General features: G+C 41.0%; 1 protein-coding gene across 2 annotated transcripts in view; it reads right to left on the minus strand.

The window, feature by feature from the left end:
* Window positions 1–358: 358 nt before the first annotated feature.
* Window positions 359–16,873, minus strand: part of LOC102029062 (chromosome unknown open reading frame, human C14orf37) — a 118,187-nt gene continuing 101,672 nt past the window's right edge. For both annotated transcript variants that reach the window (XM_005399210.1, XM_005399209.1), the window contains 3 exons: window positions 12,228–12,259; window positions 7,102–7,236; window positions 359–6,862 (listed from right to left, as the gene is read on the minus strand). In XM_005399210.1, the coding sequence (XP_005399267.1) occupies window positions 6,794–6,862; window positions 7,102–7,236; window positions 12,228–12,259 (236 nt within the window). In that variant the 3' untranslated portion in view covers window positions 359–6,793. The remainder of the gene's footprint in view (window positions 6,863–7,101; window positions 7,237–12,227; window positions 12,260–16,873) is intronic.

The raw sequence follows: 16,873 nt of genomic DNA on the forward strand, positions 1-16,873 counted from the left end.
ACAAGCTTAATTAATTTAGGTCACCATCGTGAAGTACTGCACCTGTTTGCCCAGTATTTCCCACAATGCAAAGTATTCCCTACTCTTGTCGCCATTCAGTCCTACTGTCTCATTATAAAAACTTACAATCTTTGCTTTGAGGGCAAAAGCAAAGACAAGCAAGTGTCCTCTAACCCCTCAGGGCACAAGAAGACGACATTTGCCGATGGATGTTCCAGTTATGATTTCTCCTTTCAACCGTGTCTTCATTTATATCCTATGGAGGCATCTTGAGGGAAGTGGACAGTCATGGACCATTAAGTGCTTTAAAAAATCTTATTAATGATGAGACACAGTTTGTTCATTCAAATACAAGGGCAAGATTTTCACAAGCTTTTCCTTTATTTCTCTTAAGACAATCATGAGAAATAGTAGCAACAGAGAGGTAACAAAATAGCATGTAAACTATAATCCAGATTTTGTGTAAAATTAAGCATATAAAACATATCATGAATACACAGAAAAGATTAGAAAAATATAGCTGAAAACTGTTAACAATGGTAATCTCTGGGAGTGGAACTGAGGTGATACTTATTTTTTATGCTTTTCTACACTTCTTCAATTCTACACCGTCATCACTGAGGCCCTCCAGAATCCAGCCCTATGCTGATGTTGGTATGGCAACCATGCAACATTTGGCTTATCTTTCATACCCTAAGGAAGATAAGCTACTTGATGGTTGTCCATGACAATTGTCAAAAGCCCCAGACACCACAGAGCACTGGGACATGGGCCTGGACATTCTCCAGGCCACACCTCCAAACACTGACCTCATCCTCCGTGGGCTGGCCTTGAGATGGAGCTTCTGGGCCTTGTTTCAAGCAAAACAATATACTACACCGTGGCTCGCATGCCAAGGAATAAGAAGTTCTCATCCTACTCTTTACAAACCAATCAGATCCTAGATAGTCACATGAAGCTAGGGCTCAGCCAAAGTAACTGGAAATACTTGGAGGTCTTTCTAGATGCTTAAGTTTTATTACGGTTATTTCTTTGGCACCTACACTATTGAAAGTAAGAGAGAATAAGCACATACACACTTTGTAAAATGTTAAAGCTTCCGCCAATACAGGCTTGGCAGAATTGTTATTTTTCTCAGGTCTGGACAGAGTCAGTCCCTTCACAAGGCAGGAGACTGGATCCCATGATATCTGTGGGCCTCAGACAGACCGTGACCCTGGCTTCCTTGACCCCTGTCTTTTCCCCATCTCCACATCTGACCAATCCCCAAGTTCTGCTCTTTATCATCCCCTCCTGAACACGTCCAGGATCCACCCTCCCTGCTCATGATTCCCTCCTGCACCTCGGTAGGGACCACAGTCCTCTCTCTCTCACCAGCATTGCTGTACCAGTCCTACCCTTGATTGGTGTACCCAACTCCAGACACCAACCTTCCCAAGCCTATCTTCCCCGACCTCTAGCTGGTCACAGCCCTTCTCAGCATGATCCCCTTGTGTGACTTCTAGCTGGCCTCAGAATAAAGTCCCACTTCCTTGGCATGACCTAGACCTCCAGGTCAGTCTGCCTCACACCACACACTCCCCAACACCCCATCTGCGCTCCCCCAGCAGAACCACTACTCTACCATGCTTAACTCATCTCTCTGCTGCTGCGGCTCCAAGCCAGAACACACATCCCACTGTCTCCTTTACCTCACTAACCCCTACCCACCCATCCCATGGGGCCTTAAGGTTGGATGCGACCTTTGGACACACATTCCCAGTCTTCTCCTAAGAATGGACGCCCCCTTTATGGATCCCACAGCAACCTTGGGATAAAATTGTGCATTTACTCTCTCCCCTATAAGTCCCTAAATTCCTTCTGGTCATGGACTGTATCTTGTTATCCTTGGTCCCCTAACACTTAACACACTGCCCAACACATCAAAGGTATTCAATTAACACTGACTCAGAAAGAAGCAATATGTTCAAGGGCTTGACGTTTATCAAAGACAGAATCTCCACCCATCCTCAAATTCCCCTGGCACAGACTTCTGAGTGGTGATGGTGGTGTTTTGATTTTTTTTTTTTGGTGGTGCTCAGACCTAATACATGCTAGGCAAGCACTCTACCATTGAGCTATATACCTTTAGTCCCATGTCTTTGGAATTTTATTAGTTCAATTACAAGACCATTCTGGATTTTTCCTTCTTTATCTCTTACATAAAAAATGAAATGAGGATGACCTGTTTCTTTGTACTTTTTTGTTGCTATTTCCTAGAAGAAATTTCTCTCCCCCTCCCTTCCTTATTTCCTTCTTTCCCTTTGTGTTTCTCTTTACCTTATATGCACATAATAGAAATTCTGGTTAATTAATAGGGAGTTAAACATACTCGTTACTACAAACAGGATATTCCCAATGTATTTATATCACAGTGGCTTACAAAATAAATGCTGACTTTTTCTCTGCATATAGAAATTAAGCAATAGAATTATGTTTCCAGTGATGTTGATTGCCAAGGCTTATAATTACCAGAGTTAACATAATCAGATGTGACATCTTAGTCCATCTCCAGCTTATAAACCTAACAGGTATCCCCAAAAAGGAGGTGTGTGTCTTACGGGGGCACTAAATGTGCAAATATGAGGCTTCCATTGAGTCAATTCCATTACTTTGTTTTCAAATTATTTCCTGTTCCTAGAAGTTTATATTCAGTCATTTGAAGTCTGTGTAATTAAGGAAGATATTTAACTTCCCTTCAGCTCATTTAAAGTAACCAAGCACCTTTCATCTCCTCATTCATCCTGGGCTTCAATTCCTTCCCAACTACGTGTATTCATTCCACCTATTGCAGGGTAATTTTCTTTGGTGGAAAAGATGGAAGCAAAATAGATTTTTGTAGCTTTATGGCACATTCACTCACTAATGATCTTGCACATGGCGTTCTCCTCTTTATCTTTATAACTTTTCTCAGTAATGATCCATTCAGAGCTTGCCCTCCTGTAGCACATTCTAAGGCAGCATGGCGGACCTATGGTACGCACGCAGCATCGGGCTGCTTAGCATCACTGAAATCTCTAAAAGACGCACCATCACTGTTCTAAGCTCTTGTGCCGTTTTTACTTATGCCTTGTATTACCATTTTTCTCATCTTCCTCTACCCATATTTCTTTCCTTATTACCATGCCTTCACATAACCTAAAAAGGAAGCTTATTTTCCTCAGTAGTAATCCTATCTTTTCAGATTTCTCTGCAATCATAACGAAGCCTGTCTTTTCAAAGGCCACATGGCTATAAACTTACATCCAATAATATATCTTTTTTCACATGCTGCTTTTTGGCAACTTGAAGGAACATTGATTATTCATATGCACAAAAATCACAATGCCTGTGGGTGACTGGATTCCTCTCCCCTGAGTTAGGGATGCAGCTCCAAACACGGTGTTTCATCTGGGCTTGCAAGGGAAGGAAACATGCGCAGGCACAGAGAGAGGCCAGCTCGAGGCATTTAGAAAGCTTTACACTGCTCCGTATAACTTTCACATTCATAATATTTTGACTTTTAAGTTTTAGCTTTAAAAAGATAATGAAGTGAAAGCTGAGGGTATAGCTCTGTGACTGAGTACTTGCTAGCATGCGTGAGATCTTAGGTTCCACCCCCAGCACCACCAAAAGTTCATAAAATAAAATTAGGAAATGAAGAGCCAGCTTTGACTGACCATACAACAACTACTTGAAATATATTCTGAAACTCTGCCTTAAACATTGCCTCACAATGTTTTTGAGCAAGATAAGAGGTGCAGGTATTTGAAGAAAGCATTTCTGGAAAACTGCAGCAAGACAGTGGATGGACTTCAGCCAAGGCTATGGCATTGCTAAGGGAATCTGCTACCTTGGGATCCTAATTAACTCCAAATGCTGCACATAAATTAAGCCAGCAGCTTCTGAAAGCAGCAGCTCACAGAAGAGAAAAACTCAAAAAGACCTAAAAGGAAAACACTGTCTTCTGATTACAGAAAAGGACATCAGGGCGTGGAAGAAACCTTCTCTCTCCATCCCAGCCTCCCGCTCTGCAGCAGCTTCCTCCTCCATTCGTTTCCCTTTCTCCAGGGTGGCAGATGCACTGAGTAGCAGGTTCTCTTCCCCGAGGTCCTGGCTCTACTTCATCTCTCTCTCCTTGTTTTTTTTTTTTCTCTTCTTTCATTGTTTCTTTCTTTCTTTATGTTAAGAACACAACACGAGATCTGGCCTCTTAACTTTTTAACCTCACAACACAACACTGTTAACTAGAGGTGCTATGTTATACAGAAGACTTCCAGAATTCATTCTGCAAAATTGTGACTTTATGGACCGATTCCTTCCCACTTCCTCCCCTCCCTACACACACACACCAGTTCCTGGCACCCTGCGTTTTACCTGTTTCTGTAAGTCTATTTGATTGTATACCTCAGCTGACTGGAATCCTGCAGCATTCGTCTTTGTGTGATTAGCTCCCTCAGCATACTGTCCTCTATCTTCCCACCTATGGTCACAATGACAAGATTTTCTAACATTGAATGATGGTCTATTTATGTGCACAGTACAAATTTTCTTTACCCAGATGTTTAAGTGGGTTTGTACAGAAATTTACTCTGATCTAAGTATGCCCTTTCCCTTTAAATAGCCATGTGTCCCCCAGAAGGATAAAGAGACATTTCTGCTCAAGCCTATATCCACATGCATGCCGCGCCCATAACCCTCTGGAGAAATGAAAATGTGCTGTGATTCACAACTTTATCATACTGTAGTGTGCAGAGGGCAGCTACTAACCCTGATCTAGTGAAGGCTGCAGGAGGCTGCCCCAGGCACCAGGGCCATCAGCATCCCTCCCGCTATGCTGCATTAGTGCACTTATCATATTCTCTACACAAGATTGTCAAGAATGCACACAGTAATGGCACCTCGCTCTTACTTCCTCCTAACCTGAGGAGCACTTATAGTAAAGGGCAGCTCTTAGGCAATGAAAGCATCCCCTCTGTAATATGAGGGTGTCTCTACTCACAAAATTACACATCACTTCTCAGTGTCCATCCCTGAATTCCATGTTTAAAATCCAACCTTGAGTTTATTAACCAGTCACTTTGCCCATACAGAACTGTTCATTTCTCTATCAATTTCACACACTTGCATGCCTCTCCAGGCAAAAAGAGTTAAAATTACTCAATGAATACATTCTTGTGATCTAGCCACCTAATAGGTTCTAGGAGGTTTTCTTGATTGGTTCCCTACAAGTGATACTTAAGTTTATGTGTAAGAGAGCAATTTGTGGGGCATCGTTCATCATTTAACAAAGACAGAAGCTCCTATCAAATGCTCCTTCATGAAGCAGCTACTTCTTTAGAACTCTGATTTTAAAGGACTCTAAAATGTCACTGCTTCCTCCAGACACATGGAAAAAGCACTGAACTGAAGTCAGGGTGCATGGTTTTGAGTTTCTCCCTGGGTGTAACTTCAGATAACCATTTCCTGTCTCCAGAAACACAGGTCCTGCCTCACCCCGTGGCTCTGAGGAAGCTCTGTGCGACCCGGCAGCACAGCCAATGATGAACACCATGAATTTTCCACAGTAATAGTCATCTCCAGAACATTTATCTGTCCGTGGAAATGAGCCCAGCCTGTATCCTAAAACTCAGCTAAATATACGTCCCAAATGCCCAGATTCAAATAGGATACCCAAATACCCTACCTGGTACCAGGCAGGGAATCACATACTGGGATCAAGCACAGTCCCACCCCAAGGCTGGGTGCCTTGAGAGAGGCTGGTTTTCTATGAGCTGCACTATGCACTTTGCTTCTGGCCACAGCCTGCTTCTACCATAGAATGTGTTTTTTCCTAATCAGTCCCAAAAAGGACCGATGCTGGCTTACTCCCCCCATGGAGAAAGACCACAGACGTGGAAAAGCAACATTCTGAATCACTCGCATAGTGGTCACTTAAGCAGAGAGCCAAACGGCAGACCTTTGCCCACCCTCGTGCTCTTCATTTCTTCGTCATTTCTTCTTGCCAAGGTCAGACGGTCCACAGAAAGAAGACGTCTTTGTGATAAACATGGAAGACTCTGTTGACAGACCTGACGGACATAAGCATACTATTTAAGAAAGCAAGCATGTCAATGGAACATACAGTGAAGAGTCAATTTAACATACAGTTTCTGGTGCACTTTTCTTCTTGCCAAGACTGAGAATATAACAGAAGGTGAAAATAATAAAAGTAAGAGACTGAAGCATACAGTGAGATATATACAAACCTACAGGTAACAATTCTAATGTGCTGAGAGATCTTGACAAAAAAAGATTTCATTCCAAGTAGATGCTAATTTTAATGCAAATGCAAGACGTACCACAGCCCACAAGCCTACAGTTTCAAGTACAAAGGGTGTGATTATGAGCAGTTACTCTTCATTAAGATTTCTATTTCAAAGTCAATCATGCCTCGGTGGCAACAACCATTATACTTAATTCAGGTAATCCAAACCATGGAAAAATTTACTCTACCTAATCCTGCTACTTTTACTGAACAACACGTGTGCTGTGTGTTTATAAATCGCAGCCCATGATGATGGGAAATTCACTACAGCATAACCGAACACTGTGTGTTACATTTAGTTTACAGCATGCCTTTTCTGCTCAGAACAAGAAAAGTCTACTATCCAGCAGATACTAGGACTGACGGCCTCATAGCACAATGTGGCATGATGTTGTTGTTGTTGCTGTTTTGCCCCAAAATAAAAATAAAATAACATCATTGAATATCCCAATGAAACCAGAGTCCAATTCAAAATTCATCTTCAGAGCTGTCAGCTAAGAGCATTACTCGATCTTGCATGCTGTTGAATTCTCTCTGCTAGAAAAAGAAAACAGAAAAGCATTAAACAACTTCTACCGAAGAACTGAGCTGAGGAACAGGCCCACAAGGAAGGACGCAGTAAAAGACCCAAAACAGGGCTGCAGCGCTATCCAAAGCACTGGGTGCATCAGTATGCACTATTCGCGCACCATTAAACCCCATGGGCCTTATTAAGCAAATCAGATAAGCAAAGAGTGTTATGAAACCAATTAGGTTTTGCTCTTGTTGATTCATACCTTTCTTTTATGCCTTTTGAAGCCATTTCTCCTTCGGCGATTCATAATCTTAATGCTGTAGAGCGCTCCCAAGATGAACAAGGCTCCAGCTATCCCCACTCCTACAGGCACCAGCATCCCAGACATGTAGCCAGCCTGCACAGACAAGAAAACACTCATCAGCATGCTGACAGACCATCACCCTGGGGCCCTCGCTTCTGCCAAGGAGCAGCAGGTTTTCTTTATTATAAAATCTAATGGAATCGCGAATGAAGTTACTGTTCTTACAAGAACATAACAGGGAGAGAGGTGTGATGATCTGGGGGGATATTTCAAATACTTAGCAGTAAGTACTGAAATAAATCAGCACGATCTAGTAGCCCCTCGGCCACTTGCGTATACACATTTGTCAACATTAGTTTTTGATGCCAGGAATATAATTTGTATTAAAGATGGATGAAGGGAGCTTTTGAGAAGGCCAGGACAATTAAAATGCTCTAAGTTGGAAATGGCTGCAGAGGGGGCTGACTCGGCTTCTGGAACACTGGGTTCCTTGGCGGGTAAAAGGGCCTCAACAGTGCGGTCTCCCTCTCTCTCTCCACTAAAGTAAGAAAATAAAGACAACAGTAGGGGGCTGGGGATTTAGCTCAGTGGCAAAAGCGCCTGCCTGGCAAGCGCAAGGTCGTGAGTTCGGTTCCTGGTACCCGAGAAAAACCAAAAAAAAAAAAAAAAGACAACAGTAAAGGTGAGCGTTAGCTGGACACAACAAAGAAGGAAAGGGCCAGCAGAGGAAAGAATAGAGGAGGGGAGATGTTAAGTGCTGGCACAAAGGCAGGAAAGACAAGGACAGGAAGAGTGCTCATAAAATGGACAGGTTCATTTCTAAGAATGGATAGGTCCATGGACAGGACCAAAGCTGGGACTGGGAAGGGGATTCTGAGTGTCCCCAGACCCAAAGAAAAGCAGTGGCAGAAAGGGGCACAAAGATCACTGCCAGCAATATTTGCACCTCCAAAAGAGCCTGAAGGTATCCGATCCATATGATGTCTTCCGTATCCGCAAGGGTCACTATGGACACCTCAATCCTAAAAGAACAGTTTGAGCCCCAAACGTTCCTAGGTTGAGAAGGTAGCTCGGGACCCAGCGAGGTGTGGGGCAAGGCCATTATACTGAGAACCATCCCCAACCCTGGCTCCTAAGTCCCCTACGGGGAGGAGGGGATGTACCAACTCAGAACCCTTCATGGGCTTGCCTCCCTAGCAACCGATCCAGACAAAATACATAAACATTAAAATGTTAACAGCTGAAATAAATACTTTAGATAAGCATTACTTGGGGGAGGGAATGAGTCCACACAGTAATTTGCCTTAAATTTCTAACGTAGTTCAAACTATTTCCAGTATCTTTTAGAATGAGCCAAAAACAGAGATCATAAAATTGTCCAAAAGGGCTGATGTCTGCATACTGAGGCGTCTTCCCAACCGTTCTAGAGGTGAACAGAGGGAGAGACGAGACCTTACAAAAAGATGGCCTCCTCTTCTTGTGCATGGCCTGGCTCCCTCCCCCTCGCGCTGCCTTACCAAGTCTTAAGTGAGGGCAAAACATGGAAATTTTCCCACTAATTTGGGAACAATGGCATTTTTCATCAGCATACTAAGTATTTTTCCCCTGAGGAACAAAGCCCAGTCATTTTTCAACACATTAATATGCTTTGCAGAGGCCCCAACTTTTTCTAAAATTCTTCCAGCTCTGCTTAAGGCTTATAAAAACTGTAATTTTCCATGTAGGAAAACACTGGACAATAAAAAAATCTTGATGCCCTCACTAGAAATATGGATTTCTAAATAGCATTCCCAGTGCATGGAAATACCAGTGTGCATATGAAAACATGGCTCATGACCGATGCTAAAGCCGGTTGATGGAGTTCTTCAGAAGTGCACGCTCAGCGGATGATATTCAGCCTCCCGCAAGATCAACTTGACCAGCCACTGCATGCGTCAGCACTGCTGCCAGAACTGCTCCAACTCAGATCCCAGCCCAGGTGGCCTGGGTGGGCACTGAGAATCCACACCCTAACAAGCTCGGTGCTGCCAGGCTGGTGCACACTGGGAAGTAGAATCTGCAGCATTTGTTTGCTGGATGCCTTCCCAAAGCTAGAAGGAACAGGACACATCGGGTGACAGGACAACAGGCAGGGCGGGTCTTTGGCACACAATTTAAACTGTCATATCTTCCATTTTGAGAGGCAGTTTCAATACTGGAAAACTGTGCCTCCGGCTCGCCAAGTTGGGGTCTAATAAAAAGCCTCATAAAAGCCTCCCCAAACTGGGTTTTTAACTGGGAGGGTTAGGGTTATTGAAGGTCACTCTCCTTCAGTATCCATTTTGTTTACTCTGCGGCTTCCAGTGCTGGGCTGAGTACATAAAAGAGATCACTGCTCCTTGTTTCCCATGAATCTCAGCGTGGCCAGGCAGTAAATTTTAGCAAGAAGGTGATATGTTAGTGGTACCTGCGAATGCAAGGACACAGTCTTTAAGAGGGAAGCAGAGCCTTTATTCTCCTCCTCACCCCCTTTAAGACTGACAGGGGCCTTAATCTGGACTTCTTATTTGTTGTTTTATTTGTTGTATGTAAGGTACTAGAAATTGCACATGGAGCCTTTGCACTGAGCTACATCTCCAGCCCTTCTTTTATTTCAAAATATAAATTAAGATAGGACCTCATTAAGTCACTAAACTGCCCAAGCTGGGCTCCAACTTGTGATCCTCCTGCCTCAGCCTCCCAGAGTGCTGGGATCACAGGCGTACTTTTGAGAAAGGAGGAGCACTGTTAGCCTGCCCTTCGTCCTCTTTACTTCCAGCTAGAATGTGGACATAGTTTAGTCACAGCTGCCATCCAGGACCATGATATGACCTTGTGAATGAAGTTGTAAGCACTGCAGCACCGAAGAGAAGCAGTCTGAGCCCCCATCACTATGCCATTCACCTTCAGTCCTTCACTTAGTCAATGAGAAGCAGCAGCCTAAGCCACTGTCACGAGAGGTTGTCTATCCTTCAGAGCTAATCTTAACCCCAACTAGTATAGAAAAACTCAACAATAACAAAGGAATAACTGAGAACTTTCTAGAGCCTGGGTAATTCATAGAAACCCAACACAGTGGTGCCTCGGTTCACGAACTTAGTATTTTCCATGATTCTTGGTGCAGAATTCATCCCACTATTCTGGTTGCTGTGATCATAACCGTGAGAAGAATTAAGTTCATGAGCTGAGGCACCATCGTCCTGGAACAATGAGTGAAGCTAAACTGAAAGTGCTGCCTTGGCTGAAGAGGCCAGTTTAATACGTAGTTTGGTTTACATTTCTAAGGGGTTCTGTGGCTTTCATCAAAGAGACAACTGTTACACTCTCAGATAGTTTCCAAAGATGATGCCTAACAAGATTCTTACAGAGAACAGGTACGAAGGGTGTGGGCAAAGAATGGAGAGAAAGATACATGTTCTGTCTGAAACAGACACGTCGGCATGAGCATATACTATTTCAAGCATGAATGGAGGAGCAACATGAGATTAGAGTGAGTTACTCCAAGAAGGAATCACAAGAGACAGACCCAAATAAGATGACCACTTCGGAAGCTCAGTTTAATTCTTCCAGCAATTTTTTTTTTTCATTAAGACATACTAATGTATATATTCCCAAAGAAATTGCAAAAAGAATTGGAGAAACCTCCAAACAAACCAGAAAATTAGGGGGTCACACATGAAATTATTTCTCTTAATAAAAAGAAACAGTGACAAGGTATCACGCTTCTGAATGAATGCTTCTTTGGGACAGAAAATCTAAACTTTCCTAAAGCTGCACGGAGTTTTAAAGAGAATAATGAGAATTTGCGGTGATAAAGTCTGTAGCAGCAAATGTCAAAGCAGTTATATGCCAAAATTTATTTCTTAAATCTGCTTTTTGTCCTTTTTGATAACTCAGAAGAATATTTTTCTATAGAAACTTTTGGGTTCTAAATTATCTTGCTTTCCCCTAACCAATAACAAGGACTACCCATGTAAGTTCATCCAATTCTAAATTTGTAAGTTTTCTTCACCCACGTGTTTCTCAGTTTATCTGATCATGCCTCCTCTGTGCAGTTGGATCCATCACAAATGCCAAGCTCTCTCTACTCGCTTCGACAGCCTTTGTGTCAACACCATTTTTAATGTATATGAACACAAATAGTCTCATCCTCAAAAATTATATATGCTAAATCTTAGTGAGAAGCAGAAAAATAAGTGAAAATAAAGTTATATAATTTTAACTGCAACTGAATGTTCCCTTTTATTCTTTACCACTATACCATAACTAAATACAAATAATTCAAATATGGAAAAAATCAACTCCACATAATAAAAAATATATGGAATACCATAAATGAAAATATATTGAGACTGGAAAACTGGAGGTAACTCAATATCTGACCATTAAAAACATTTCAACTTAAGTGAAACCCCAGTTAAATCTGAGCTGGGTTATGCTAATGGAGTCTGACATAGGCTGCACCAAGGAATTCCAAACTCTATCAGTATTTTGATGAATAATTCCAGTTTAAAATTATGAACTAACCAAAAATGAAAACCTGCAAAGGGTTTAAAATCAAAAGAAAATGAAAATATGAGCCTGGGAGGGAGTTCATATTATCAATCACTATGTAGGCAGAATTAGTACAACAGAGAAAAATATTTTTCCACAGCCAGCCATCCAAACAGGCCAGCTCATTAACACTTGGTGGGCAACAGTCCCGTGATAAACTGCATACCTACTTCCTTACCTCCCCCGGCACAAGAAATGCCAGGCAGAACTGGACAGCACTGTGAAATTCCCTAAAAGAATAATCGTAAGATTATTATACAGTGGAGCACACCAACTGAGGTAAATTCTTGTACCTTTGTAAGCATCAATGGTGCCCCAAAGAATACGGTGGCTCCTGTGTTCTGCAGGAAGAAAGTTAAAGGGAACTCTTTCGTCCTGAGAACCTGGAAGGAGCCTATACGTCTGCACAGAGCAGCGGCGTCCGAATAACAAGTTCAGCTACTTCGAACATCTGTTTCCCAACGGTGTATGCCCTGCAAGATAACTCCAGAGGAGGAACAGACTTTTCTTACCTTGTCTTTGAGTTTTTCCATCCAGCTTCTCACTAGAAAAATAAGAGAATAAAATATAAATAGCCATCTTTTACTTGCACTCCATAGGATTCATCTGATAAACTGAAGGAATTTTTGTGCACATACACTGAAAATATCCACAGCATTAATGTAATGACACTAACGGTCTTGCTTTTACTCTCACTTGTTCAGAAATGCAATAAAAAGCACAAACCTCTCTCACATCCTTATTAGATGAGCAGAGAATATTTTAGTTTGCTAAATTTTTTTTCATTTATTATTAAATGCTTTGGGGGGAGAGCTGAGAAAAGACACGGGAAATCACCTTGAAAGTGTCTTGTTCATTTTCCCTCTGACACTTTTCTTCAGCTTCGTTCCTCATCTTTCCCGGTTTTTAAGCTCAGAAAGAAAGCTGCACTTGTATAATGTCAGAGAGCAGAGGAGGCGGTAGGCGAGGGCAATAGGCAGGGAAGGGCAGCCCAGGCCTGGCTCTGAAGAGACACATGTGCAATTGCATTTGAATATGGAAGAATTTAACCACAAGCAGGAACAAAAAGTATTTCTAAAATAAATAAGTGTGTGTGTGTGTGTGTGTGTGTGTGTGTGTGTGTGTATCCTGTGAAAGGTACTACTCTGACAACATAACCACTATGAATAATAAAAATAAAAATCTAGCAATATATATAAAAGCCAACTGGAAAGGACTAGATCAACTATGATGTCTATATAGGTCATGATCACAATCATTTGGAAATACAAGCATCAAGGGTTAGAAGGAAGTGTTAATCAAAATAAAAACACATGTTAGCTACATTAAGGATGGTTTGAGGTTGGTAGTGAGCATTTTATTTTTAATGTTATAACAGTATTTCAACAGTGAATAGAGATTTTTTTCCTCAGTTCTGTGGATTGAACTTGGGGCTTTGTACATGCTAGACAAATGTTCTACTACTAAGATACAACCTTTTTTTTTTTTTTTTCATTTCATTTTTTGAGACAAGGTTTGCTAAATTTTCCAGGCTGGCCTCAAATTTGCAATATTCCTGCCTTAGTCTCTCGAGTGGCCGAGATTACCGGTATGCACCACCAACTCTGGCTAAAGATTTATTTTTTTAAAGCATCACAAAGGAAAAAAGAGACAAAAACATCCTCATTTTACCTTTATTATCAAACAAAAGTAATCAGTTAAAAAAAACCCTTTAAGATCTCTTTAAATTGTCTTCCTTTTCTGGGATATTCAATGGGTAAGAAGGCCGAGAAGAGAGAAGCAAGTCTCTTATACAGCCCAACAGTAAATATCTTAGGTTCTGCGTGGTAATAACCTGTCACAGTTCTGCTGCCATAGTACAAAAGCAGACACAGATAGTACATATGTAAATGAGTTCAGCTATGTTCCAGAAAATTTTACTTGTAGACACTGAAATGTGAATTTCATGTCATTTTCATATGTCACAAATGTTTTCCTCTTGGTTTTTTTCGAGCATATTGAAATGCAAAAATAAAACCATTCTTTGTTCACTAGCCATTAAAAAAATAGACAATAGGTCCCTGGAATGGACATATTTTATTCAAGAAGTTGTCACGCCAACTTCGGACTCCAGTAGCAACACATCTGATGGTACTGACGTCCGTGCACACAAACGTTACCCCTTACAAAGCACGTGCATCTTGCATTACTTGACCAGAAAACTGACAAGCGTGACAGTCAGGTAAGATTATGCTACTAAGCATGCAAGACCCCCAACCTCCACAAGAGCTAGCCCCTGAGCCCCTTGGGCTTCTCAGGCATCTGCCAGGGTCCCTAGTTTGGTACTGGGTGCTTAAATACTTCATAAGTATTTCTCCATCTTTCAGAAACATTTACACTTTTAAGTGAGTTCACAATTTTTGGGTAAGCAGGATTTTCTTTTACACGGATTCTGTAAACTGTTTCAAATAAAACATTCAAGGCAGAATAAAAATAAATTTTACAAGGGGATCACTTTAAAATTTTATGAATCGAAGTTGATAAAAGTGCAAAAGCAAGAGGAGAGAAAATTAGATTTTAATAAAAATAAAAGACAATTACTTATAAGGAAAAGAAACCAACAATTGTATTTTTTAAAAAAATAGAGAAACATATGGGTAAAAGCACGAAATGATACTATTTTTCAGAGATGGGGAGGTAGGGGAAGATCTGCAATCAGTATTAAAGGTTTTAAAAAGTTTAAATATTCTATACAATTAATCATGGATTTGTATAAAAATTTTGTATAAATTATAGTCACTACAACATTTATGGTAGGAAAATGTAAGTACTGTCAGTATCCAACAATAAGAGTATTGGTCTAACAACTCAAAGGGAAAAAACTTTAGGCTATGTCTACCAAGAGGAGTACTACATAAAACTAAAGTTATTTTTTAAAAAACTTAGTTATGAGCCCAAATTTATATAGATAAAAATACTATATTGGCCAGGGTTGTGGTTCAGTACTAGAGCATGTATTTAGCATGCATGAGGTTCTGGGTTCAGTTCCTGAGGCCAAAAGTATATGTATATTAGAACAATACACATCAAAATACTAAATGAAGTAAGAGATGGTAGAATCTATTCTTACAGTGGTTTTTCTCCTATTTCCTATATCTGTAGATTTTGACAATTATATATAATTTCTTTAAAAAACACAAAATTTGGTAACCCTTTGCAAATTGAAGTCAGTGGTAGACTGCTGATAGAATTTTGAAGCCTTTCAATGCAGCTACTCCTGAGCCCACAGAGCCACTGATTCTGGTTTGTTTTCTTTCTTTAATGCAAATTTAAAACCATATAATGAGGTGTCCTACAAGTAAGGAAAAAAGTACACAGATAAAAAGTAGGCATGCAGGGCCACCCACTGAGGACCCCTTCTGTCTCTCTTAGACAGAAGCTTTTCTCTCGATAAATTCTTCCTACTCTTAACCTCCATTACTCCTAGAATTTGTTCTTCAATTTTAGAAAACTCAGACTCAGCATACTGGACATCCAGTGGGTTGGGAGTTATAGTTCCCTTATATCACTTGAGGTCCTATATCATCTCTGTATCACTTGTAATGAAAATACAGTATTCACAGGAAATTGATCCCAAGAGCACCCATAGATTCTAAGACCTGTTAATGTTCAAGTCCCTTATACAAAATGGCATAGGATGTGCATATAACCAACCTAGCCAAAAAGCCTTCCACCAGCTGTGTTCCAATGCCATATCCCTTTTGGATTAAGAAGACAGTGGTCTGCACATGTGGATCACAAACTACACCAAACAAAATAGGCCATGTGAAACAGCCTTTGGCATCTTTGTCCCACCAAGCCTTGAAGGAGAAAGCAACACATCCAAGAAACTAGTTCCCCCACAAGCACAGGGGTATGACAGGAGTCCAGTGGAGACTGGTCCCATTTTGAGAGTGTCAAGTAAACTTTAAGGAGGGCACCTGTAGCCTAATATTTCTCAACCTTAGCTACTGATGGAAGGAATCTAACCCTTCTGCTATGGACATGGTATCTGAGTGCTCAACTTCCCCTAGCATAATTACCATGCTAGGAGGACAGGCATTTCCAGATGGGTTCTACAAGTCAGGGAAGAAGCGACCAGAAGTAAGTTTTGCTGCCAAAAAAGACATTAGCAGTTAGGTCTCCAACATTCACAGTGTGTCTGTTGGGGCCAACCAAGGCCAGAAATCCCATTAGTCATTCCCAAGGGAATGAAATGGTGGGGCTGGAGGAAAGCATTCATCTTACCTGTTAATTCCACCCAAGCAAGTAGCTCTAGAAGTACCTGAAATACTATTCTAAAAGCCCTGTATGGAGATGTCAGAACACAACTAAGAATGTGGTCATGATGACTGAGGAGCCTCCCTGACTAAGACACTTTGGAAATGAATTTCTGGGAGATTCAAAGAAATGTCAGGGTCTCTGTGTCATAAAAACGTGCAACCCAGTCCAGGGACTACAACTTTAATAGTGGGCCTAAAAGTGGACAGGATGTATAGCGGTGACTTGGACACCGAAGGGAGATGAACTTGAAGTCAGAGTGCTTATTAATTCACTAAATCCAGGGCGATATTCTCTTTATATTTCTGAGTGGATAGAAATAGTCATTTTAGCCCACTTAAATTTCAAGAAAAATGGTTTATAATTCTCGCCCGGAATCTCATGCTGAAAGATTTTAAAGAACAAAACATTTACTTTAAAAGAAACAGTTGAACCAGGATTTTAAAATGTGCACAGGGCTAGGGATATAGTGGGAAAGCACACACCCAGCAAGCACCAGGTTCTGAGTTCCACCTCCAACAACACACACAAAAAGTTTCCAATGCTGTCTACATTACACATAGGCACCGGCTCTGCTGCTGGGAATAGTGACAGGAAATCAGCAAGTTGCGAGCATTTTATATATTATATATATCTTGCTTTGGTCAAAGAATAGGTTTCTACACAGTAGATATTTATAAATCAAATTAAAACTGTAGGACAGTCTCAACAACTATAAAACAAGTTCAAATGTCAAATTTTTTAAGCAATGACCTTCCTGAAACCTCTCGAAGTATATTCTTTATTAAGTATTTAATCCCTATTTGTTAAAATCTGCATTCAATTAAGTCAACAAATGCATTTTTGTCAACTAAATGAC

Source organism: Chinchilla lanigera, unplaced genomic scaffold (genome assembly GCF_000276665.1).
Source record: "Chinchilla lanigera isolate Chin_1 unplaced genomic scaffold, ChiLan1.0 scaffold00065, whole genome shotgun sequence".
NCBI lineage: Eukaryota > Metazoa > Chordata > Mammalia > Rodentia > Chinchillidae > Chinchilla > Chinchilla lanigera.